The sequence below is a fragment of the Calliphora vicina genome, chromosome 1 (assembly GCF_958450345.1).
Source record: "Calliphora vicina chromosome 1, idCalVici1.1, whole genome shotgun sequence".
Taxonomy (NCBI): domain Eukaryota; kingdom Metazoa; phylum Arthropoda; class Insecta; order Diptera; family Calliphoridae; genus Calliphora; species Calliphora vicina.
In genome coordinates, this window is record NC_088780.1 from 104,446,934 (window position 1) to 104,472,086 (window position 25,153).

Below are 25,153 nucleotides of genomic sequence, written 5' to 3' on the forward strand. Positions count from 1 at the left end.
AAATTAATTAATTCAATTTGAGCAAATGGTCAGACAAAATTCTGTTAATGAGTTCATTCTTTGATATAAACAAAATAAACTTAAAAGAAACCGTAATTGAGTCGCTAAGGATCGCAACCTTTAAAGATAAATGTATTGAGCTTGTAATTCCCTAAAAATCATGATATCTATGAAGGATGGAACAAGTATTCTCAAATTTTTAAGTTTTAATGTCATTTTCTAAAGATTAACGCCAAATTTGTTTCTAAAATTGTCAATATATACTGAATATTTTTGGAATGATTCTTATACTTTTGGTAGATTGGAAAAGTATTTGAAGACAGTTAGGTATAGATCTGCTTTAAATCAAAAATCTCTTGAGCTATTTTTTTCTAATATCCGACTATAAAACAAAAGAAAATATTTCCAGTTTTATACGATTTAAGATATTTAGCATTTTATATACAAAAAATAATGAAAGGATAGGAAAGAATTTAACTACAGGTTTAAAATTAACACAAAAAATAAAACAAAACTAAACCCCTTATTCAGAATGAAACTTTTTGTCATTATAAATAAGAGTTTAAATTAATAAATGAATAAAATAAATTATAAGTTAGTAATTTTGTAAGTTTAAGGTAAAAAAATTTACCCATTAGATGAAAAAAAATTTTGAATTTCTTTTAAAAATAAAAACATTTTTACAAAATGTTCTCAAGCCAAATTGCTGCAATTCCAAAAATGTATTCAAAAGTAATTTGTAAGAAAAAAAAACAAGAAATTTTAATAAGTGTTAGCAAAGAGAGGAGGAGGAGGAGAAAGAAGTGTTAGAATAAAACAAATGGATTTTAATTATGATGTTTATTCAAGAGGCATGCTCGCAATTTGTAGAAAATAAAACCAGACAATGATGAAGATGAGGAAAATTAAAAAAACCAGGAAACGTTAAACATCGTTTCAATGATTTCTTTTTAAAGACAAATGTGTTATAAAATAAGATATTAAAAGAAACTAAAACAAAATTTACTTAGATTAAGAGGAAAATGGCTAAAACTAAAAAAAAACATTAGAAATTATGGCAAAGTACTTATGAGGTGAACAACGTTGCATGGTTGAAATTTAATGATAAATTTTCGTTTAACTCTTGTTTTGGTATGAGATTGTATTGCAAAGAGGAGAAAGAGAGTAAATATTGAAATATCCTTGTAGATTTTCTAGAATAAATACAAAAATTAATTTAGAATTTTGTTAAAATAAAAACCAAAGAAAGACACTTTTTGTTGCGTTTCATTTCATTTCTTTTGTTTTTTTTTTATAATAAATGACCTAAAACGGCTGCCAAACACTTGATAATGGATTACTTAGAGTTTTCTGGAGATTTTTTTGTTATTTTTCGACGTTGTTTTTTTTTAAGAATGCATAAAATACTTAGGAAACAGGAGAAATAATAAAATTTACTTATAAAACAATACAGTAACAAACTACACTTAAAAACTAACAAGAAGTTTTCTTTTTTTTTCATAGTTTTTTATAAGGTAAGAAAGAGCGTTAACTAATAAAAAGTATAAATATAAAGGGAAAAAGGTATAAAATAAAATGCAAGTATTAAAGTAAAAGGGTTGGTTGGTTTTTGGGTAGACTTTTTGTTTGTAGATATTTTTTGGAAGGCCAGGTATTTGTTTTTTTTTTCTAGAGACTTCTTTTCAAACCGCAAAATTTTGTTTAAACCAAAACTTGTTTTAACCTGATTGTTTTTTAAATACAGGGATTTTTTTTCTTTTTTGTTTGTAAAAATAGTAATTTGCTACTTTGGAAAACTTTTAAAACTGTTTTACTTATTTGTATTTTTTCTATTCAAGTTTCTTTAAAATACCAAACTCATGCAAAGAGGCAAAGTCAAGTAATTTACTAATAATAATAAAAAAATACCATAAACTAAAAGATTACAGCAAATATTATACTTTAAATACAGCTTAAGTGATAAAAAATTTTCTATAATAAGAACATTAACAAAAAAAAAAAAGAAAAAAGGTTTAGCAAAGAGTTGATAAAGTAACAAGCTTGGAAACTAATAAAAATTAAAAGGAATTTAAATAAATTCATTTAAAAAAGGAACTAATATTTGTGTTTAAAAACAGTTACTTAGGTATATAATAAACAAATAAGAAAAACCAATCGTTCGCCTATTGAAAAAAGCCTAAAAAACATGTATTTTTTTTTTTTGAAAGCCAAATATTAAAATAATTTTATAACTTTTAAAACCTTAAATATCAATTAGTTTTTGTTTTGTTTTGTACATTATTATTAATAATATAATATTTGTTTAGAAGAAAACTTAAAGTAATATAAAATAAAGCAGAGTATTGTAGAGTAGAGAAAGGAAGTATAAAATGTATAAAAATATTAAAATACCTGTTTGACGGCATTAGAGGCGGCTTCTCTTGTGGTAAAAGTAACAAATGCATAGCCACGATTTGTACCAGTCATGGGATCCATCATTAATCGCAAGTCCCAAATGGTGCCACAATTTTCAAACAGGGGTATTAATTCATCCTCAAACATATCTTTGGGTATTTTCCCACAAAATACCTCGCAACCATTACCCGGTACCGGACCATCCCAATTAGGAGGTGGTCCACCATATTTGCGCTGGCCTATAATAATCATTTAAAAAAAAGCAAATACAACGTTAATACAACTACGATTTTGTCTCTTAAAAAGAAGGTAATTACCCGTGGTCACATCTAAAGTGTAACCGGTACGTTCTAGTATTTTTTTGATTTTCTCCTCATCTGGTCCTTTAACTTGCACTGTGGTTGCGGGTGTTGGAACACCTTGTTGACTGGCTCGACTCTTTTGTCGATAGGTTTTCATAACCCCACATAAATACGCAGATTTATTCGATACATGTTCCAAATTTGATTCCAGGAACTGACCTAATACATTCAAGGCACCATCAACCGGAAACTCTTTGAGCGCATCCAGTGCGCGTTCATCTAATTCTACGTGGGCGAGTTTTCCTGTTTTGTATATATCATCTAGTTTACCGGCAACCTGGGAAATAATGAAAATTTGAAAATCAATTAAAAAAATTTAAATTTAAAAAACAAACAAAAAATCATACAAATTATTTGGGATTACTAAAAATATTAAAACAAAATATGCCATTGTAAGTTTTTAATAAAATATGCTGAATTTCTGAATCTCAGAATGGCATCGAGATTATGAAATGTTTTTATGAAGTGTCTAAACCTGACTTTAGGAAGTTTGTAACTTTAAGAAGTCTCTTCAGATGTTTTTAGGAAGGTTATTGGCACAAGGTCTTAAAAACATGTTAGGGGAAACTCTTTTATGAGAACTAATTATGGACCAATACTCAAAGATTTTGTGCCAGATTTGTGCTGAATTTAAAGGGCATTCTACCAATACCAAACGATTTATGAGTTCTACGAGGAAGGGGTTACATTTCCGTCAAATATATAAGAATTAAAGCGGTTTGCGGGCGAAAATTAAAGCAGATTCAAGGGGCCAAACCTTTTTTTATATTCAGTAAAGTGATATCGACGTTTATGGGAGTTTTATTTTAACTAGCTCTTATTAATAAAATATAAATTTTGTTTAAGCCACACTTCACATACATATCTTGGGATATCAAAATTATCAATAGCTTCTTCTTCTAATTAAGATTTTTAAAATTCCAAAAATGTTAAGTTTCAGCAACTATACTTTCACTTTTAATTATATAATATACTCACTTTTTTATCTAAGCCATATTCCAACAGTTTTGGATAATCTTCTGTTCTTTCACCATCGCCGCGATCTTCTGATTTTTGATTGATGTCTTCTACCAGTTCGCCATTGCCTTCCGCCATTTCTGCAAAAAAAAAACAAACAAAAAATTGCAATTAATATAAAATTTATAACACAAAACGCTAATAATTTCATAAAAAAAAAAATCAATTAAGAAAAGGAAAAACTAATTTCATTAGTACCGCCTAAAGGTGAGTGAACTTTACTGTAAACAAGCTACAACTGAAATACCCAAAAAAAATTACGCAAAAATTCATTTGCAAAAAAAAAACAAAAACAAAAATCGCAAACAAATCTTTCTCACGCACTTTTACACACACAGCAACCATTTATTATTAAACAATATCAAAGAAATTTGTTTACCTTGAAAAGTTCAATGAACGCACAATTTTAATAGTTTGCAAAAACATAAAAAAACCTAAAAAAACTATTACAACAAATGTTTGCGAAAAAAAATGTGCGTAATCATATCAAACATATTAATTATAGGCCAACAAAACGACTACATTTCACCCTTTAGTTATTTTAGTAAAACATTGAAGTAAGTTTTAGCTACAGTGTGGGCCTAATCGCATAACAAACCTAATATACATACCCTAATTTCAGCAACATTTTTATGGTGGGAGATTTTCAACAAAATGTCTAGCATTTTTTTTGCGAGTTTAATGAACTCTAGTGCTCCCATTCATTATACAAAAAATATACAGTTGTTGTTGCCAATAAATGATCAACCAACAACAACCATAATGTGTGTAAGAGTGTAAAGTGCGTATCTCTACTTGTTCTCTATGCGTAACAGTACTATTCTTTGTTTTTTTTTTTTGCTTTTCTATTTTGTTACCATTTTGCTTTTGAGAGTGAGTAATAATTAAAATGAAATAAAGAGAGCTTTTGTTGTTTAAATAGTCTATATGTCTATGTATATGTACATAGTTTTAAAACTGGGCCGTTCTTTTTTAAATAAATTTTGCAAATAAAAACAAATGCTTAATAAAAAATCACAATAAAAATAATAATCATAATAATCATAAACAAATGTTTGTTTTATTATACATATGTATGTATGTATATTTTTGTTGTTGTTAATAATTGTGCGTGCTGCTTTTATTACGTATACGTTGAGTTGTATGTGAGAGCGTATAATTTATTTTTTAATGATTAAAAATTGATGACTCTATTTGTCTAAGTGATGATGACGTTATCAAACATATGTTAGAGAGCTAATGTTGTGTGGGAACAGAATAAGAGCGTGACGTGTAATTTGTGTCTTTAAATTGGAGCTTACTTTTTAACAATAACATAGTTTTAAAACAAAATTCAACAATATTTAAACAAATGATGAGTTTACTAGAGTTTACTTTAAATAAAATATGTTTATCTCGATTGATCAATATTGTAATCATATAAGCCATTTTCCGGATCAATGTTTATTGGTAGCTTTGCTCAATTATGGACCGATTGTCACAAAAGTTGTCAGTGTGAATTATGCTTTTATAAAACTTATTTGTACTTAATTTTATAAGATCATCCAGCGGCAGTAACCAGTTTCAATAGGGTTCAACTTTGGGCAAAAAAATTTTTGTCAAATATCATTGCAAGATCTTTAAAATTGCAGTATGTATTAGTGGACTGCAAGATTCACAAGGATTGACAGACGTACGGACATCACTTTATCGACTCAGAATGCAATTGGGTGATAAATTTTAGACAAAATGAAAATATACTACAAATACAATATTATAAAATACAATTTTAAAGAGACTTGAAAAACTCAGGAGCAGATATTGTAATAAAAATTCTTATAATATTCCAATGAACAGACATACGGACATCGAATTATCGATTTAGAATGCAATTCGGTGCCGATTTATATACGAATTGGATATACACTCCAAATACTTTGTTTTAAAATCATAATACATATTTGAGAGACTCTAAAATCTAGGAGGCTAAAATAGTGAAAATTTTTGAAATAAAAGATAAAATTTATTAGTTTTTTAAGAATATTGTTGTGTAAAATCGTCACGTTACCATTCTGTTTTTAAATTTCATAAAAGAGTTCATTATGATGTGTTTCTGGCTGAGCAATGAGAGCGTTAAGCTGAATGAAGTAAACGGGGAAAATGATTTATCAATAGAATGGAATTATGTATTTGTTTACGTTGAAATTATTTCAATAGTTATCAGGGGGTAAAACATTATAAATTATTAGAAAAAAAGGAAATAAATTATATTAAATTAAAAAAAATTACTGAATTTTACAATTTTATAAATTATATTGAAACAAGAATTACCTATCTAAAGAATTGAAAATAAGCTGACTTTTTTAAACAAAAATCTGGGTGTTAATGAGAAATTCGAATCGAAAAATTTACTTTTAAAATCGATAAACAACCTCAAAACATGCTTTATAAAATTTATTTGGAACTAGCTTAATTCTGGCTCAATCACACTTATCGCAATGGGCGTAGGCGTTTTTAAAAATATTGCATAATATTATTCAACATATAACGACATGATTATATTCAAATGAAAGTTAAATTTATTTAGATTTAAAATCCTTAAGAGAAATTTAAAAATGTTTGAATACATTAATAGAAAATTGCTAATTGTTCTATAAACATGACTATACATTTTTAAGCCTTAAAACATTTCCAAACCAAACTCACTATACAACAAAATTCCATAATCATTAACATCTGTACAATCTAAAACATATATAATTTAGCTCTAGATTTTTATACAACATAAATGTTAAGCAACTACACTTTCTATTTCATAATTTTATAAAAAAAAAATATTTACTGCCATTAATAAATTAATTTTGCGAAAAATATACACAAAAATATCAAAAAATAGGTCACTATAACACAAAATAAACGAAATTATGTCAATCATATGGTGCTGGTGGTTTGTTGTTTGGTGGCTTGTTTGTTAATAAATTATAAAAAAATAACAGCAACAACAACTTAATGTTTATTTAAAAATAGTTTCACACTCTGTGCCCCTCAACACCTCTCCACTCCTCACTCTTTTGATGTTTGCTAAAAAATAGTAGTTCCCGTTCTTTTTTTATGCTCATTTTCAGGTTAGTTTTATTTGACGTGCTCTTTTTTTCAGCAAATTTTGTTGTAGTTGTTGTTAGTCAGTCATTTTGTTTGTATAAAAGATAAACAGAAACAAAAACAAAACAACTGTTACGTTACTTTTTTCTACTTCTTCTTATTACTGTCAAATTTTATTTCTTTTAGAATTAAATTTATTTGTTTCATTTCTAAAATAAATTAAAAAATAATAAAGTAAAACCAACTAGATTGCGTAATTTGAACAGGCAACAACAAAACCAAACTTATTTACATATAGATTTTAGAAAAAAAAATTGAAAAATAGAAAAGATTAAACAAAAATAAAATAAAGAATAGAATCTATTATTAATCATACAAATGTTTATACTTGTTTGATGTGTTCTCTCTCTATTTTCTCATTTGTGTATTGTTGTTGTTGTTTGATGTATAAATATATTTGTTTTGTTGTTGTTTTTTTTTATTTGTTTGACATTGAAATTTTTTGCTAGCTGTATGTGTGTTTAAAAAGAAATTATAAAACTTTTTTTGTATTATTCATTAAAAAGTTAAAATTTTTTGCATAGAACGAATGTGTGAAATAGAATAAAATAAAATTCTACTAAAAGTTATTAACATGTTGTTAACACATTTTTTTTTTCATAGTTTTGTTGGAAATTTAGTTATAAATTTATTGTTTTAGAAAGGTAAAATATTTGTCATTAATTCATCTTAGTCATGAAATATGTGAATGACAGCTTAAGAAAGAAAGAGAGAGGGTAATAGGGGGAGTGCGAGGGGGTGTGTGTGTGTGAGTTATGTGTTTGACAGTGACATCATATGTACTATATGGTGTAAATTTTGTCATTTTATAATTATTTTTTTTTCGAACTTAAAATTTATGATCAAACATTTTTTTTCAAAATTAAAACATTTTTAAAATTTATCAGTTTTTTTTTTTAATTTGAAAAGTTATTAATTATAAAACAGTTTTAATTTTCATACGAAAAATTTTACTATATGAAAAATTTAATTATCATATGTTTAAATTAGTATATTTTAGTAAAACTTTTAGCATATCCTCCCACCTTTTAGCACATTGCAACAATAAAAGTTAATTATTTTAATTATCTTATATTAGGAACTTCAATTGGTTTATAATTTATTGTAGCTAGTTCAAATTTCACAACCTTTTCCTATTTACAAATTTTTAAATTTATTTTTAATCTAGACAATTTTACAAAATTATTTCTACGTCACACAATGCTATATAAACTTAAGTAGTGGATTATTTTATAGGTAGCTCTGCTGCCAAATTAAACGATTGATATTTTCTGCTCTTTTCTTTTAATAAAAAATTAAAGAAATTAAAAAATGTCTTCTAACTTTGGAGCTAGAATCATTTTAAAAAATATTTATACGTAACGTAAGGCAATACAAAGTTTGTATTACGTATACGTAATGAATGATAAGTGAATTAATACTTATACGTATTGAATACCACAAAGTTAACAGGAAATCAAAGTTGGCCGTTACCGTTAAAACACATTTACAGAAATTTCTACAATTACCGTTATCGCAAAATGACCGTTACTGATAATCTATGAACAATTTTGAATTATAAAAATAACAAATTTTATTTTCCATAATTGAGTTTATTGAAATCTTAAGTGGTTGAAATGTCAACATATTTTTAATTTTTGTAAATTTTATTAATTAGGTTATCTTTAAAGTATCATTAACGCTAAAATAACGTTAACGAAATAATAATAATTAGTGTTTGGATTGCATGAAATACATACATATAGTAAGTTAGCCTAGAGTTCTTACCATAGAGCTCTTACCATATAGAAATATACATAGAGCGGAGACTCATCTGTCAAAGACCTAACTCAGTTGTGAAAAACCTAAGTGGTGAGAATTAAAGACCTGCACAAGCTGCATTGTTTAACACGAAGGCAATTGCCACATGATGCTTTTGTCATGTCATGTTATGTTCTTTTACCTACTTAACAGCAACACGCAAAGGCAATGTATATCAAAACAAAAAACAAACGCAGCATCATTTTAACAACATCATAACACACACAACATTAAAAAAATTAACAGATGCATGGATGACATGGAAAATAATTTCAAGTCATTTAAATCATGTATGAGGCCTTTTTTGTATGAGATGATTTCAATTCACTTGTAGTATTTATTGTGTGCAATAAGAAAAAATCTATATTAATATATAAATGTCTTTGTAAGTTTGTTGGTTTGTTTATTTGTTTGAGCATCACGCCTAAACGGCTGAACCGATTTTATTGAAATTTGGAACGTAGATAGATCCTTACTGGGAAGCGTCAATAGGCTATATATTTTTTTACTACGACAGGGCTAGCGAAGCGCACCGAGTCAAGCTAGTTGACTATAAAAATACAACTGAAATTTATATTTATATTATATAGTAGGTCAAAATAAAAATACGAAAGTACACCAATGGGTTTTTTTAATGTTGTTTTGGAAAATTTTACAATATTTAGTAATATTACCTGTTATATTATTACTTAAAAAGGAATACGTGGAATATAAGCCATAAAATGCCAATAATTTTCATGGAATTAAAAATGTAATGTGTTTCACATACATATTTTAAATACTACCTGACTTAGGTACAATATTATTAACGGGACATTTAATAATTACATTGCTAAATAAAATAAAACTTCATGAACAAAGCCAATTGGCCTATTAGACGGTGTTTAATTAAAGAAAATTAAATTAATGTATAAATCCTTAACGGTGAAGTTTATAATATATTTAATGTTTAAATTTAATGAAGTGTCTCTGAATCGTTCGCGGCATAATTGCTACAAAAATATAAATCTACGAAAATGATCCAATGGAACAAAAGCAACTGCCCAACGATTTGAAGAAAAAGTGTAGGGCATTTATTGCGTAACTTCACAGAATTTTTTTCCTATTTTTTGTTTTCAAATAAAATCTAGAAGGCTTGAACAAAATTATTTAAATTTTCTAGTATATTTTTATGTTATTCAAAAATGTTTGAAATTTTTCTTGGAAAATATTTAATTTTTTTATGATTTTCAGCTATACAATGAGAAAATATGTATACGTTTCAGACTTTTCTATACATTTAGAAATATTGGCCAATATTGGGATATTATACAAAAATATTTGAACTACATAATGCAATTTATTATAAAATAGCAACAAATTTGTGTAAAAAAATTAAAAATTTCCTTCATGTACAAATTAATAATATTTATGAACATGTTCTTATTCTGAATGAAAAAAGTTTGGAAAAAATTCATGTTCGATTAATAATATTTATTAAAAAATTCATTCCAATTATGAATTTCTTTTTCCTGTGTTACACTTTATTATTTATATTTTTTAAAAATCCTTATATTATTTGTTCTAAATATTTAAAAAAAATATATAATGCTAAATAATAATAGTTCTCAGATTTTCACAGTTCAGCAGTTATGTACAATTTCATTCTGCTATGCAATTTTATTCTGCCTAACAATGCGACACTTGTTAACATCAATTCAATTCAAGCTACCACACATAACAACAGCATCATCAATAGTTATAGACATGACATGGCACAACACGGTTTTCGCGGCGCGAAGACATGGTACAACATGGTTTTTGCGGCGCGATGACATTGAACAACATGATGTGCGCGTCGACACAACAAAACAAAGCATCAAATTTTGAAGTAAGACATTTTTCTACAAAATGTTGTCTTGTGCAGGCCTTTAGTGAGAATGTATTCATGAGCATGATATCTTATATATACATATTTATAATCATACTATTATTTATGTGCAAACTTTTCATTACTTTTCCATTAATAGAATTTGACAAACAAGAAAAGTTTCTAAATTTAAACAAATAAAATTAAGTTTGCTAATTTAAAAACTTGAAACAAATTTATTTAAACTTTATATTTTTGGCAACAAACAGGAAAAAAAATGTTTTATTTTTTTATTTCAAATACGTGACACAATGGAACATTACAAAAGCCGGGAGGGTGGGGTTGTTGGTTGGTTGCATTTTGCATATAGAATAAAAACTAATTTATGCATACTTCCGTTTAAATAGATTTGCTGGAAAGCAACCAAAAAAATATACAAATGTATACAAAAAACTAACAACAACAATAAAGTTTATTTAACAGTAACAACAAATTTATGGCAACTGCAACATGATGCAGTATATTATTTGTTGGCGTTAAACTACACGAGTAAAAAAAATAAATAAAAACTAAAACGATGTGATATGATATGGTTGAAGGCAACAAAATAGAATGTTTTCCACATTGTTATAGAATATAACAAATATTTACTATAGTTTATGCCAGAAAATTTGCACACATTCAAAAACTACTAGAAACGTTTTTTTTAAAAAAAAATATTTTTATAAATTTTTGTAAAGGAATGTAATTATCTATTAGAACACAACAAGGAAAATACTAAGAAACAGTTTTTAGTCTTTTACATACTGTTGGAAAAAGTATTTTTATTTATTTTGCAGTTGTTGTTTGTGTGTAAAGCTTTTTTGGTTGCGGTAAATAACAACAATAGTTACGACAATATCTATGTTACGTACTATAAATTATAGCAACAACAACAACAATTGCTGTTATGTTGTAGTTGTTGTTACAGTAACAGGCTGTAATAATAAACACACTGCAGCAGTTTATTGTTAAACAGTCAGTCATATAAATATTTTTCTTTTGTTGAGCATTTTACAAAAATAGCATTTATTATATAAAATGAATTAAAAAAAATAAACAAAATTGTTGTTATTGTTTTCTTTAAACTTTATATTATTTTAGCTCAACACGCAAACACGCTGCTGACGTTTATTGTCTAGAGAATATAAATTTAAATAAAAACAATTTGTGATTATTATTGGCCTATTACAACCTACCTACCTAGGCCATTGAGAAGGAAGTCATGCAGATTTTAAAGTTCACAAGAGTTAAAGGCTGTTGTTTAAAAAAGAGGGTATAATTTCAACATCTTAATAGTTTGCACAAGAAAAATGTGTAAATCTTTAAAGGAAAATCGTATTTTAAATACTTTAGCAAGAAAAATGGAAAAAAAAAACAGGTTAAATAATTTAAGACTGTAATGAGTTAATTAATAGTATATATTTTAATAAAACTAACTTATTTATGAAGTAAATACATGCAAAACAAGGTTTGCTACCGAAACGAAACGATTAAAATGTCACGGTAACGTTAATTAGATTATTTCGTTAACGGTATTTATACCCTACACCACCATAGTCCGATCGACTCAGAATCAAAGCTCCCATATTAGGCCCACTTCCGAAAATAAATTACTGAAAAATATTTTTGCTCATTTACTTAGTGTAGGGTATTAGATGGTCGCGCTTGACCGCCCATACTTTCTTACTTGTTTTATTATATTTATGATCTATCTAAAAATACGTGCAAATCAAGGTTTGCTACCGAATCGAAACGGTTAAATGAGAATTGTAACGTTAATTTGGATTATTCCGGTAACGGTATTTAACCCGTAACGGTATTTTGAATATATTTAAGTCTACATACCGTTTCGAAAAGGTTCGGTAACGGTATTTTAATGCTAATTTCAGACCGACTTAATTTATTAATACAATTTTCAAATATTAAAAATAAGCAAGGTTGCTTACCGATTCGAAACGATTAAAATGTAACGGTAACACAATAACTTAAATTACCGTTAACGCTAATAACTGTAACGGTATTATATTACATTTTAGGTAAGGTATTTTCTTAATTCAAAACTATTTTTAGAATATCGATTATTTCGGTAACGGCATTTTAACGTCAACGTTAATTGTAGTTAAATATTGCGGTAACGGTAGCCTATAGACTGTCCAAAAATCCCGGATTCCGGGTTAACCGTAAAAGTGTGTTTTAGAAAAACTCGGTTAAAAAGGGTCCAGTAATTTGTTTTTATAGATATTTAAACGGTTTCGGTTTTGGAACCTCTAGTAGCCTACCTTGTTGCAAAGCAATGAATCAAAATAAGCATCGTGAACTTATAAATGACAATTGGAGATAAAAATATATATTTTAAGATGTTCCAAAACCAACGAAAGAACATTTAAAAACTACAACCGATCTACGAAAAAAATTTCGGAAAAGAAAATAGTTCAAGTTATACTCAAAAACCCCCTGTAAAAGTTATGGTGCAGATCAGTGATCGTTATAAAGAGAAAACTGATTATAATACCATTTTATGCACTATCATTCTACGTTGTGGTCTGACCAGTTATTGGTTGTGATTTTAGATTCTTAGTTGATAATTGTATGAACTCTGTTCACATTTGTGTGGTTATGAGTGCTGATCACTGGAGTAAAAAAGTCATGGAATGAATTCAAAACATTTTTTTAAAATAAAAGCATATTTTAATAAAAAATATTGCTATTACATATTTACTAAAACAATAAAAATTCTACAAAAAGTAAAAAAAAACAGCATAAATTGTATTATACTCGTACATGTGCATATTTTAGCTGAAAGTCTAGAGTAATAGAATAAATAAAATTTAAATTAAATACCAGTTTTTTTTAACTTCTAGTGGCTGTAATATTTTTATTATTTATACGCCACACACATGATAAAAGGTTTCATAGAAACTACCTCAATAAATTTTCTGTTAAACTATTTGCATGGATAAATATACATACATATGAACAAAATAAATGCTATTATTCGTAATGTTATAACTACTACTAGTAGTAGTAGTACTAGTAGCTATAGCTACATATTTTGTAGTGGTTATAATAATATTTTTTTTAATATACAATACAGAAAATGCTATAATAATAAATACAATACAAGTACAATTATTTATTATAATTTTTGCATGTTTTATCGGTTTAAAATTCTTTTGAAACCCACCCTCTTTCGACTGTAACCCTTTTGTTTGGGAAGATTTTTATAGCTGCACTATGCAGATAGTGCGTGGTGCAAAAGACTAGGAGAAGGTGTCTGTCTCCCTGTCAGTCTGACTATGTGCCAGACTGCCTGGGTTATTGCTGTTTTTTTAATAATTTTTCAAGTATCACTATGGTGTTGTGTATTTTGTTTATTGTGTCAGTGTGTGGTTTGGGGTGATGACCACAGACAACAGACAAAATGTTTTCAAATTTCATTCAAACAACAAACTACAACATCAAAAAATGTTGAGGGTGAATACATGCTGTAGTATAATTTGTTTGTTTGTTCATATAGTCATAAGGGTGCAATTTACATAACCAAACATTTATACAGCAGCATAGCCATGATTTAAAGGAATTTCACAAAAAATATTCATACATAAAACAGAAATAAAATTTAATATGAAATATTTTCAGCTTCAAAGAATAAATTTATTTATGTGGTCAAAAGGGAAAACTCATATTTTAAGCTATAAATTGCTATACACAAAGGTATTTAGTAAACTAATTTAAATTGCTACAAAATTATTTGTAATTGTTTTTTAGTAATTTTTTGTTAAATGTTTAAAAAAAAAATTTTACTTTTTCGATTTTAACTATTTACAAGCCAAAGTTTTGGATTTATGTAATTTGAAATGCTGCTACATTTCTAAAATATGAAATAGAACACGTTTATGTTTTTGACATGTTAAAAGTGTAAAAAATTTACTCTTTCCAGCTGAGCTGCAAGTATCTGAAGTACATAGTGTTTAAACTTGTACTTGCAAGCTGCAAGTGCATGGTAACTGCTATAAAACCCTATTTCTGAAACACACTACCGGAAAACACTTTCCAAATTTTTATATGAAAATCACTAATGTGCTGTTTTTCTATAGCGAATGAGCGTTTTGAGTGGACGTTTTACATGTATTTTGTTTTTGTTACAATAACAAAACACATGTTAAATTTCCACTCAAAGTACTCGTTCGCTATAGAAAAACAGCACATTAGTTTTGAAATAATTGTTGAGTGATTTTCTTACAAACATTTAAAAAAATGTTTTCAAGACGAAAGAAAAACAATTTTCAAATTTTTATATGAAAATCTCTCAGTTTTTAAATAATTTTTGAGTGTTTTTCATAAACAAAATGTAAAATTGTATTCCATTCGTGTTTCTCAATTAGGCACAAACCATAGAGAAACATAGAGCAGAAACTAGAAAAAAACCCAAACATAAAAATTACTCAAAATAATCACACACACGAGTGTAGTTTTTGTTTTCACATAGTTTTTTCTACTAATACATTTCCACCACTTAGCTTTTTGACAACTGAGTTAGGTCTTTGGCAAGAGAGTTTTCGCTCTATGTCTATTCTCTATGGCACAAACGCTGTATTTTTGAAAAATTCCATTTAAATACTGATTCAGTCTGATAGAGTAACACGATTGGAAAACAATTTTAAGCATATAGAAAACACATAGAACGGAAACTAGAAAATTACTCAAAATAATCTCACATACGAGTGTTGTTTTTATTTTCACATAGTTTTTTTACTAATACATTCTCATAACTTTGGTTTTTGACAACTGAGTTTGGTCTTTCACAGTAGAATTTCCGATCTATGTATATTTATCTATGATTTTAAGCTTTTTGTGTGAAAATCACTCAGTTTTCAAATAATTTTTGAGTGATTCAATACAAAAATATTAAAATTATAGAGCGAAATCTTGAAAAAAAAAACTCAAACTAGAAAATTACTCAAAATAATCATACATACGAGTGTTGTTTTTGTTATCACATAGTTTTTTTTACTAACACATTCTCATCAAATAGATTTTTGACAACTGAGTTAGGTTGTCAGGAGAGTTGCCGATCTATATGTTTCTCAATAGCGACCTTTGACTGATTTTATTTTTATTAAAATCTTTCTGTTGTTGTAACATGTCTGCTGTCATCGAAAGTTCATTACTTAGGAACAAACTTCCGGTTAGCGCTGAGTTCACATCCTTAGCCGAGTGAGTGTAAATTTGAGTGATATTATCAACAAATTTTCTTAGTTTTTAATAAACATTATTTGCATATGTTTAAGCTACAGTAGCCTGCTTTAAGCATATTTCTTAAATATGCAGTTTTAATGCAGCAAGTTGTGTTGCTAGTTGTGTGTTGTGCTGTGTTTAATGCATTTAAACCTGCCAATACTCTAGGGCTTTTGCTACATTAAATTCTAAATTAATTATTTTAAATGTTCGTAATGCAGGCCAGATAATAAATTTATAAATAAAATCCCTTAATGAATTGTCTTTAATATGGCAGAGTTACAATGCAATATTAAGACAAACATAATAGCAAATAAATATATGTACATCCGGCTTAAATGTAGTTAAATTATTTTAACTACATTTGCCTAGGATTAAATATTAAATTGTGTTTAAAGAACGAGAAATTTAAACATACATATATTTATAGAGAAAAAAAACCAAACTCAACTATAATTATGCAGATGTTACTTTAGTTGCAATTTATGTGCATATATTTTAGCTGCATAAATAGTTTCTAGGGACTGAAAAGTCTGGCTACAAGCAATTGTGTGTGTAAAAAGGATATTACAATTTTCCACATTACAAGCCATTATAACTGCCATATATTTCATTAAATAAATAAAGAAATGAACTCGTTAAAATTGCTTGTATACCTTGTATACGTAACAGTTACCCAGCAGTTTTGTTTTGAACTAAAAAATAAGTTGTTGTTGTTGCTGGGTTGACAGCCCTTGGCCGAAGAAATTCGGGTCATTCCGGTACGTAGAACCGGCTGTTGTGGGAATGTACAAAAGAAGTCAATGTATCCGCTCCTTTTTTACCCTAAAGTCTAATTATTTGACTCCATTTTTTCTTATTATTTGGGTCATTTGCCAGATAAGTCAAGTAGTTACTTTATACATCCAAGGTAATCTGGTGGGAAGTCAATTGTCACTTTAGTGTCTCTAAGTAATCTAGAGGGCGTTCAAATCAAACTTTTTGTACTATTGGCTATTTTATTCATTGGCGTGTATTCAATCGCCACTTTAGTGTCTCTAAGTAATCTAGAGGGCGTTCAAATCAAACTTTTTGTACTATTGGCTATTTTATTCATTGGCGTGTATTCAATCGCCACTTTAGTGTCTCTAGGTAATCAAGAGGGTGATCACTTTAAACTTATTTTTTTGTACTGCTCTTTAGAAAGTAATTATTTTATCCACCAGCAGTAGTCCATTAAAGATTCAATTGTCGCCAGAATGAGTTTTGTAATACGACCGAAGGGTAAACTCCACAGAACATGACCCCTAGCTAAAACTGCTGGGTCGAGTCAAAAGCGGATGTCATGTAAAATGTGTATGTGTATTTAGGAATACATTTATAAATTTCCTTACAGCTGTATTAAATTTACAAGAGTTTTTTTCTATGTGTTGTCATGTGTATGTAAGTTTAATTTGAATTTAAACAAGTATTAAAAAGCCAGTGACATCTGCTGTTAAACTGCCTTTAAAATGTTTATTATTGTTTTATTTTCTTTATTATTTGTAAAACGGTTTTGCAGTTTTAGTTGTTTTATAGTTTTATTTTCATTGCTTTAATAGCAATTACCATAAATCAGCTATAACTGCTGTATAAATATGTAGCAGTATCTGTGTTTTATTTGGAATCTAGGTTAAAATCATTAATTCCCCAAAGTTAAAGTATACACAGGTAGGAGCAGATAACCAGGTTTTTGCATTTTATTACCTACATGCAGGTATTTGAAAGATGTTAACGTTTTTGTAATGGGCTAAACAAAGAAGTCAAGCAGAAGTGAAAAAAAAGGTTGCAAGTGCATACAATTTTCCATATATGAAGCAGAGCTATGAATTAATTAATTCAATTTGAGCTTAATTCACTAAAATCTTAATTCAGAATTAAAAAATTTAAGATATTCATTCCATAAATCCATGTCCAACATCAAATTCTTTAGCTCCATTCAAAGGCTTTTATTTAAATAGAATTCATTCATTGTTGAATTAATTCATAATGGAATTAATTCATAACAGAATTTATTCTAACAACGAATTAATTCGTGCTGAATGCTTTAATGAAACTGTTAAGGGAATATATTAAATTTGATTTAGAATGATTTAACAAGGAATTAATTCTCTAAAGAATGAATTCTGAAAGGAATAAAGTCATTTAGATTTAGAAAATTGATTTAAGAATTAATTCTTTCGAACCATTGATCTGAAGTTAAGTAATGCTTGGATAGGGTTACGGTATGGGTAATAATACATAAATCACCGTTAACATAAAGAGTCAGATACATGATACAGTTACATGCAAACGCAGATACATACATTATATGTATGTATTTATGCTTACACATGCATGAGTTGCATTTGTATTTGTATGCATACAAAATCGATAACAATGAAGTGTATTTATGAGGTTCCACTATATAATTTCCCTTGGAATTGTCTACGAGTATTATTTGTCTGCGCATTTTAAGTTTTATTTTTCATTTTTTGCATTTGTTTGTATGTAAACTGCATGGTTACATGTATTATGCAATTTTCTCCGGACTACAGACAGTAAGAAACCAGATTTTTTATTTATTTTTTTTCATCCAAACTCACATAGACAGTTATACAGGCAGCCAGACAGACAGACTTATTACACACATGCTCTGAACTGAAAATGTGTTGAGAGGAGAAACATTTAAAAAGAGAAGACACAAGTAGGAAGGAGTATGAATGTGGAAAATGGTTGGCTAAGCATGGTACTACACCAGTGTGGGTGGTTGGTGGCGTGTGTCTAGGGTAAACTCAAAAACTTGTCTGAGCTATGGGTAGAGTCAGTCAGTCATCAGTTTATAATGCTATTGTTGTTGTTGCTCTTGTTCATATGGATGTTGTATTGTTTTAACCGGATATACTTGTATAAGTTGAATGAAAACTACTATATATAATATTTTGTTCTGTTTGATCTTTTTCTCCTGTTGCAATTTTTCATAAAAATTTTTCCCGTCTGATATGTTTCAATTCGTTTCAAACAGTTAATAATAATAATTCTTTTATTTAAAGTAAACCACGTCTCTATTTATCAAGTTAGTGTCAATCTTTATCAATGAATCATTTCTTTAAAGGGATGCACACACATAAAAATTGATTTTAAACAAAGATTTTTTGTTATTAAGTTTTTAAATTTATATATATATTTACATATTTAAATATATATTGTGGTAAAAATTGAAGACATCCTGCTTCAAAGTGTGGTCTACAGTTCAGGAAGATGCTTTTAAAGCAAGTATAATTTATTGTGAATAAATATTATTATATATCCGTTATCAGTATAGCATCCGCTATTTGATATTCTATAATATTTTTTTGTTATTTAAAAAGGTACAGCAAAACAGACAAATACATATTTGGCAAACTTTTAATGTAAAAGAACACATATTTAATGTTGTTATTTTGCTTATTTTATAGCAAAATTTTAAGCTATTTTTAAGATTTTTAAAATTTAATATTTTTCACCCAAATTCGACTGCTATTTCTAGTAATTATGAAAGCTGCTGTTGCAACTCAACTTCTAACGTAAGAATGTGCCTTTTGTGATTTTTGCAAAATTTTACAATTTTCCAAAAATTTTTAAACAACTTTTTTTATACTAAATTCAAAATATTGAAATTAGTAGTGGTTTTTTTTTTGAATTTCTAACAGTTTGTTGAAAAATTCTTATGTTTTACAATATAATTCGACTACTATTTTTACTAAATATGAAGACTGCTATTGCAACACAACTTCGAATAATATTGAAATTAGTTATTTTGAAAAAAAAAATTTAATTAAGATTAAAACATGCGAAGTTTTAAGCCACATTCGAGTGCTATTTTTAGTAAATCTTATCTTAGTAAAGCTTATGTTGTATTTCAACTTTGAACATTTGAATTTTTTACAAGTTTGACATGTGTAGATTTGTAAGCCATAGCGACCTGCTATTTGCAAATATTTCAATGTAGTAGCTGCTATTTACAAAATTATTTGCTAAATTATTAACTTTTTAAAGCTATTTATCAATTAACCGCATTTTTTTCAAGCAAATCCGCTGCTATATTTACAAAGTATGAATGTTTAGCATGGATGTGGCAAGTAGAAGAAAGTCACCGACTATTTGCAAATATTTCAATTTAGTAGCTGTTATTTACAATATTTTTTGCTAAAATATTAATTTTTTAAGCTATTTATTAATTATACACATGTTTTTCAACCAAATCCGCTGCTATATTTACAAAATATGAATGTTTAGCATGTGGATGTGGCAATTATCCACATGTTTCTATTTTTACAAAATATGAAAGTTTAGCATGTGGATGTGGCAAGAATAAGAAGAATTTTAAAAATATTTCAATTTAGTAGCTGCTATTTACAAAATTATTTGCTAAATTATTAAACTTTTAAGCTTTTTATCAATTATTCGCATGTTTAGCAACTACTGCTATTCGCTGCTATTTTGATTTTTTTTTAATATGATATTTTGGCATGAGGATGTGCTAGTGAAGGAATAATTTTAAGTCTTTAGAAATGTTTAAAAGATTTTCTTAATCTTCTGCACATTTGCAACGAATATACGTCTGAGTGTTCAAATTTGTTAACTAATACTGCTATTTATAGGATATTAGGCTAAATTAGAAATTTTTTGTGCTCGCAGGCAAATTCATAAGCCTGCTATTACAACAAAATAAGCTAAGCATAAGTTTTAATTTTTAACATAATTTTAATTTTTATATCTATTTATTAGCCAACTCTCGTAACTACTACAAATATATTACTTTTTTTTAAACTGAAAATGTGTTTTATAGAATTATGTAGTCGTTACTTACACCAGTAAATTATTTTCTATTTTCTCATTAATTAACCCAAATATTTTCCAGCCAAAAACATTACCATAAACCTTTTAAAAACCATCCCCTCCACCCCCTCAAAATCTAATAAATTATCCAAATAGTACAAAACAATTTGAACAAAATGAAATGTCAATGAATTTATTACCTACAGCAATGCTCTAAATAAGGATTGTATGCCGTATTGGCGAAATTGTAAAATACATGACAACCAACCAGATAAATCACCATTTGCAAATGTCAACATTAAAAACTATGAAATATTTTGAAAACCACTAGACCATAATAAACTCTGAAGCAAAACAAAAAATAAAAATCCATAGCAGTTATAAAGTAGAGTAGAATTTTATAAAACAGCTGTAGAGAGAGTAAGAAGCAGCTAGAGTTTAAGTATAATAATTATAATGAACATTTTCAATAAACTACAATTTGCCGCATCGCAGGGGTAAAAAAAAGAAAGAATACGGAGAAAGGGAAAAGCGTGCAAATACATAATGGACCTTAATTATTGTAACAATGAGCCAGCCAGTGTCATTATTTTTCATTTAGCAAAAAAATAAAATAATTTTAAATTGTTGTCGTATGACAACAATGATATTTTTTCATGATGATAATACTGATGATGATGACAGTGTTGTGATGATGACGCACTTGTTATTTTCGAGGTTTAAATGCTGTGCAAAAGAATGGATGAGTAGCATTTAAATGACATTGTTGTCATTTAGCAGATTGCTTTGCCTGGCTTATTAGGGTGTTGCCATACTCTAAAGCACTTTAGCTGAATTCTGTCTTTCTTTCTCTCAAAGTTTTCCTTTTTGTCAGGCCACTCTATCTTATTAGTTTGGCAAAATTTTTTTAAAACGTTTTTTTTTCTTCAAGAAATTTTGAATTTTCTATATTTTTTTGTTAGATTTTTCTTTTTGCGCTCCCTCCTTAAATCATGTCACGAAATTAAAACGACCAAGTTTTTCTTTGTTGCCATGTTAGTTGGCAGGAATTGTGCTTTATATATTTTTTTTTTGGCCATTCACATTTATACAAGACTTTTGACTTGTTTGAAAAACATGTTCTTTTCCTCTTTTTTGTTGTTGTTTTTGGTATCATATAGTAGTAGTACATTTTTTCATGTTCATAGTGTTTGAAGTAAAAAACATTAAAATAAAATTAGCAAAACGAAAGCAAAAAAAAATGCAACGACAAAATTCAAAAGGAAAAAAAGGAGAGAAGAGGAGAAAGACGTAAAGTATGAAAATGCTTTACAATATAGAAATTCTTTGAAAACATGCTATATTTTCTTCATCTTCTGAGTGCGCACTGGGAGCAATGCCCCATGGGTGTTTTAAAAAAAATAAATCTCTTATTCTTTTGGTTTGTTTAATATACTGCTAAGTTTAACCCTTTAAGTGAGAAAGAATTTTGGAGAAATATAAAAATAATATAGATATGTACATTTGAAATCATTTTTTTTAGGAAATTTTCATAAAAATTTCCAAACAATACAGCTAAATTTTGTGTACTAAAAAATAGTAGTTTCAAATTAAATTTAGTACAAAAATTTTATACAATTTTTTAGTACTAACATTTAGTGATATTTTAAGCAAATTTAATACAGTTTTAGAACTTAGTTTTAGTACTAAAATTGAGTAGTACTTTTCACTAGTACATACTTTTTAAAACTAAAATTCAGTACAATTTAGTACTAAACATTAGTAACATTCTTTGTACTAAAATATAGCACCATCTTCAGGGCTGAAATTTAGTATTGTTTTTAGTACTACGATTTAGTACTAAAACTCAGTATGTATAAGATTTTAGTATGTACAAAATCAAACATTAGTACAATTGTTTGTATGTACTAAAATATAGCACCATCTTCGGGAATAAAATTTAGTAATATTTTTAGTACCACGACTAAGCTATACATATATTTAGTACCATAATTGAGTAATATTTTTAGCAATTAAATTTTGTACTACTTTTAGTACTAAGATTTAAAATTTAGTAGTATGTTTAGCACTTAAATTTTGTACTAAAACTCAGCAGTTTTAAAATAAAAAAAATGTATTAAAACCAAGCACTCCTTCAGTATTAGCAGTTAGTACCTTTTTTGTACTAAAATTCTATAAAATTTTTAGTACTAAAAGTTTAGCTTCGTTAATAAACCGCGAAACTGTTTAATATGTACTATATTTAGTACTAAACTTTGGCACATCATTTTATTAATAATTTTAGTAATAAATAATTGAACAAACTCTTAGTACATATGTACTAAAAATTTTTTAACTTTTTTAGTACCATTTTTTAATACTGAAATGTAGTACATACTACATATTGAATTTAAAAACAAAAATTTTGTACATACTAATTTTTATAAGAATAACTGAGAATATTTTTGAATTATTTTTAATACTGAAATTTAGTACTACATATTTTTAATTGTTAATTTAAATTGTAAATTTAGAATGTTTTATTATTATGTATTAATGTTTAAATTTTATTTTTAATATCTACAAAATTTTAGTACAAATATTCAGTTGTAATTTGTGAGAGTACTTCTTTAGTACTTTGAATTCTAAAGTGTTGCACTATTTTCAATACTAAATTTAGTACTAAAATGTAGATTAATTTGTATTAATTCAAAGTACTAATTTTAATGGTGTTTTTTTAGACTTTTTATTTTGATTTAATTTAAATTAATTTAACAGTTAATTTTATGTAAAACCATTTATAGTAATGAACATTTTGAATTAATATTGAATTTTGAATTAATACATAATTAGTGTTTTTTTTAAACTAATTTTGTGTACTTCTTTCTTTTGATATAATTTTATTTATATTTATTTATTACTACAAATTTAACACTTTTATTTAATTTGTACTAATTATGACATTTAGCCTAAAGAAACAAGTCTTGAATTTTCGTTGTCTCCTACCTTATGTAAAACTTTAATAGAATCACTAACATAAATTAACTTATTACGAAACATTACGTTAGTTTTAACTACAATTTTCAAGATAGGCTTAAGGGTTAAGCCTGTGGGAATAAAGGGCCCTAAAAGCTGCACACTCACACAACAACGCACAAAATTCACTAAATATTAAGCTCTTTGCCTTGCCTTTGGATAGTTGTATTGGGTCGTTGGATTTTTAATTTATTACATGTGCATAAAACAACAACAACAACTCAAATATACACCATGCACTCACTCACTTACTCACACACTTTTACACTTGTAACATTCATCCATCCATCGTCATCAAACGACATCTCCACTCGTCATCATCGTCATTTCCAAAATTAAGCTCCCTCCCCATTCGTAAAGCAAATATTTACGCATACAAACACACTCAACTCACATACGTAAGTATGTGCTCCTCTCTTTGTAGACCCCAAAAACAACATTAATACACAATTTTTCGCATTTATATTTTAATTTTTTAGTACTATTTTTTTTTCATTTACTTTTGTGTTTTTTTAGTCTGTTCGGTTGCTTATCTTTCTTTTTTTGTATTTTATTATACATTCACTTTATATTCGATGTTTTATAAATCTTATTGTTGTTGCACCTTTATCTACTGCTGCTGTTGCTGCTCTATAGCGATAACTGCTGCTGCACTTTAACAAAAATGTTCGTGCAAAAAAATAAAAAAAAACTTGTTTTATTTTCGTCTCTTTGAATCTCTTGTGATACGAGAAATTGAATTTTGTACAGTACAACACATGTGATAGTTTGTGTAAATTGTATAATGCAAAATACACAGATACATTCCCTCAAACACTTTTATTTACTCTTTGTGCACATGTATGAGACATATTTAAACACATTTAAATTGAAATGCATTGCATTTCAGATTGTAATAAATTAATGTTTAAGGCAGAGTTGCAAAATGAATATGTATTTTCAAAAGGTACCAAATTCTATTTTGAGGCCCCAAAAGTGGTTTTAGTGCATATACATAGTTTGTTGTTTCTATTTTTTCTTTATTGAAAATATTAGAGAATATAAATATTTAAAACAATTTATTATTGTTGACTAAACTCTACTAAACTCAATTTTAAGGCCTTAAATGTTTTTTTTTGTATTAAGAAAGTTCTAAAGATCCGAAGGGGCCAGAAAGATTCTCATTTTTATAAAAACACAAAACTTCTCGAAAAAAAACGTATTATATTGAAAATATTGTAGATCAGTGCTTGTCACATATAGCCACCAGGGGCCGAACATAATTGATTATTGACTCGAATGTTAGTGTAACCCGTGTACACAAAAAAAATTCTGTTAGAAGTAAAATTTTTTTTAAATTTTTGGACTAAAATTTTTTTTAAATTGTTGGTACTAAAATTTTGTAGATTTTTTGGTACTAAAATTTTGTTGAATTTTTTGTACTAAAATTTTGTAGATTTTTTAAAATTTACTAAATTTTTCATAGGTACTAATTTAA

General features: G+C 27.2%; 1 protein-coding gene across 19 annotated transcripts in view; it reads right to left on the bottom strand.

The window, feature by feature from the left end:
- Syp (Syncrip) overlaps positions 1–25,153 on the bottom strand; it is a 195,857-nt gene that overhangs the window by 31,572 nt on the left and 139,132 nt on the right. For all 19 annotated transcript variants that reach the window (XM_065515384.1, XM_065515367.1, XM_065515383.1 and 16 more), the window contains exons 2-4: positions 3,735–3,853; positions 2,712–3,033; positions 2,392–2,633 (exon numbers count right to left, since the gene is read on the bottom strand). In XM_065515384.1, coding sequence (XP_065371456.1) covers positions 2,392–2,633; positions 2,712–3,033; positions 3,735–3,853 — 683 coding nt within the window. The remainder of the gene's footprint in view (positions 1–2,391; positions 2,634–2,711; positions 3,034–3,734; positions 3,854–25,153) is intronic.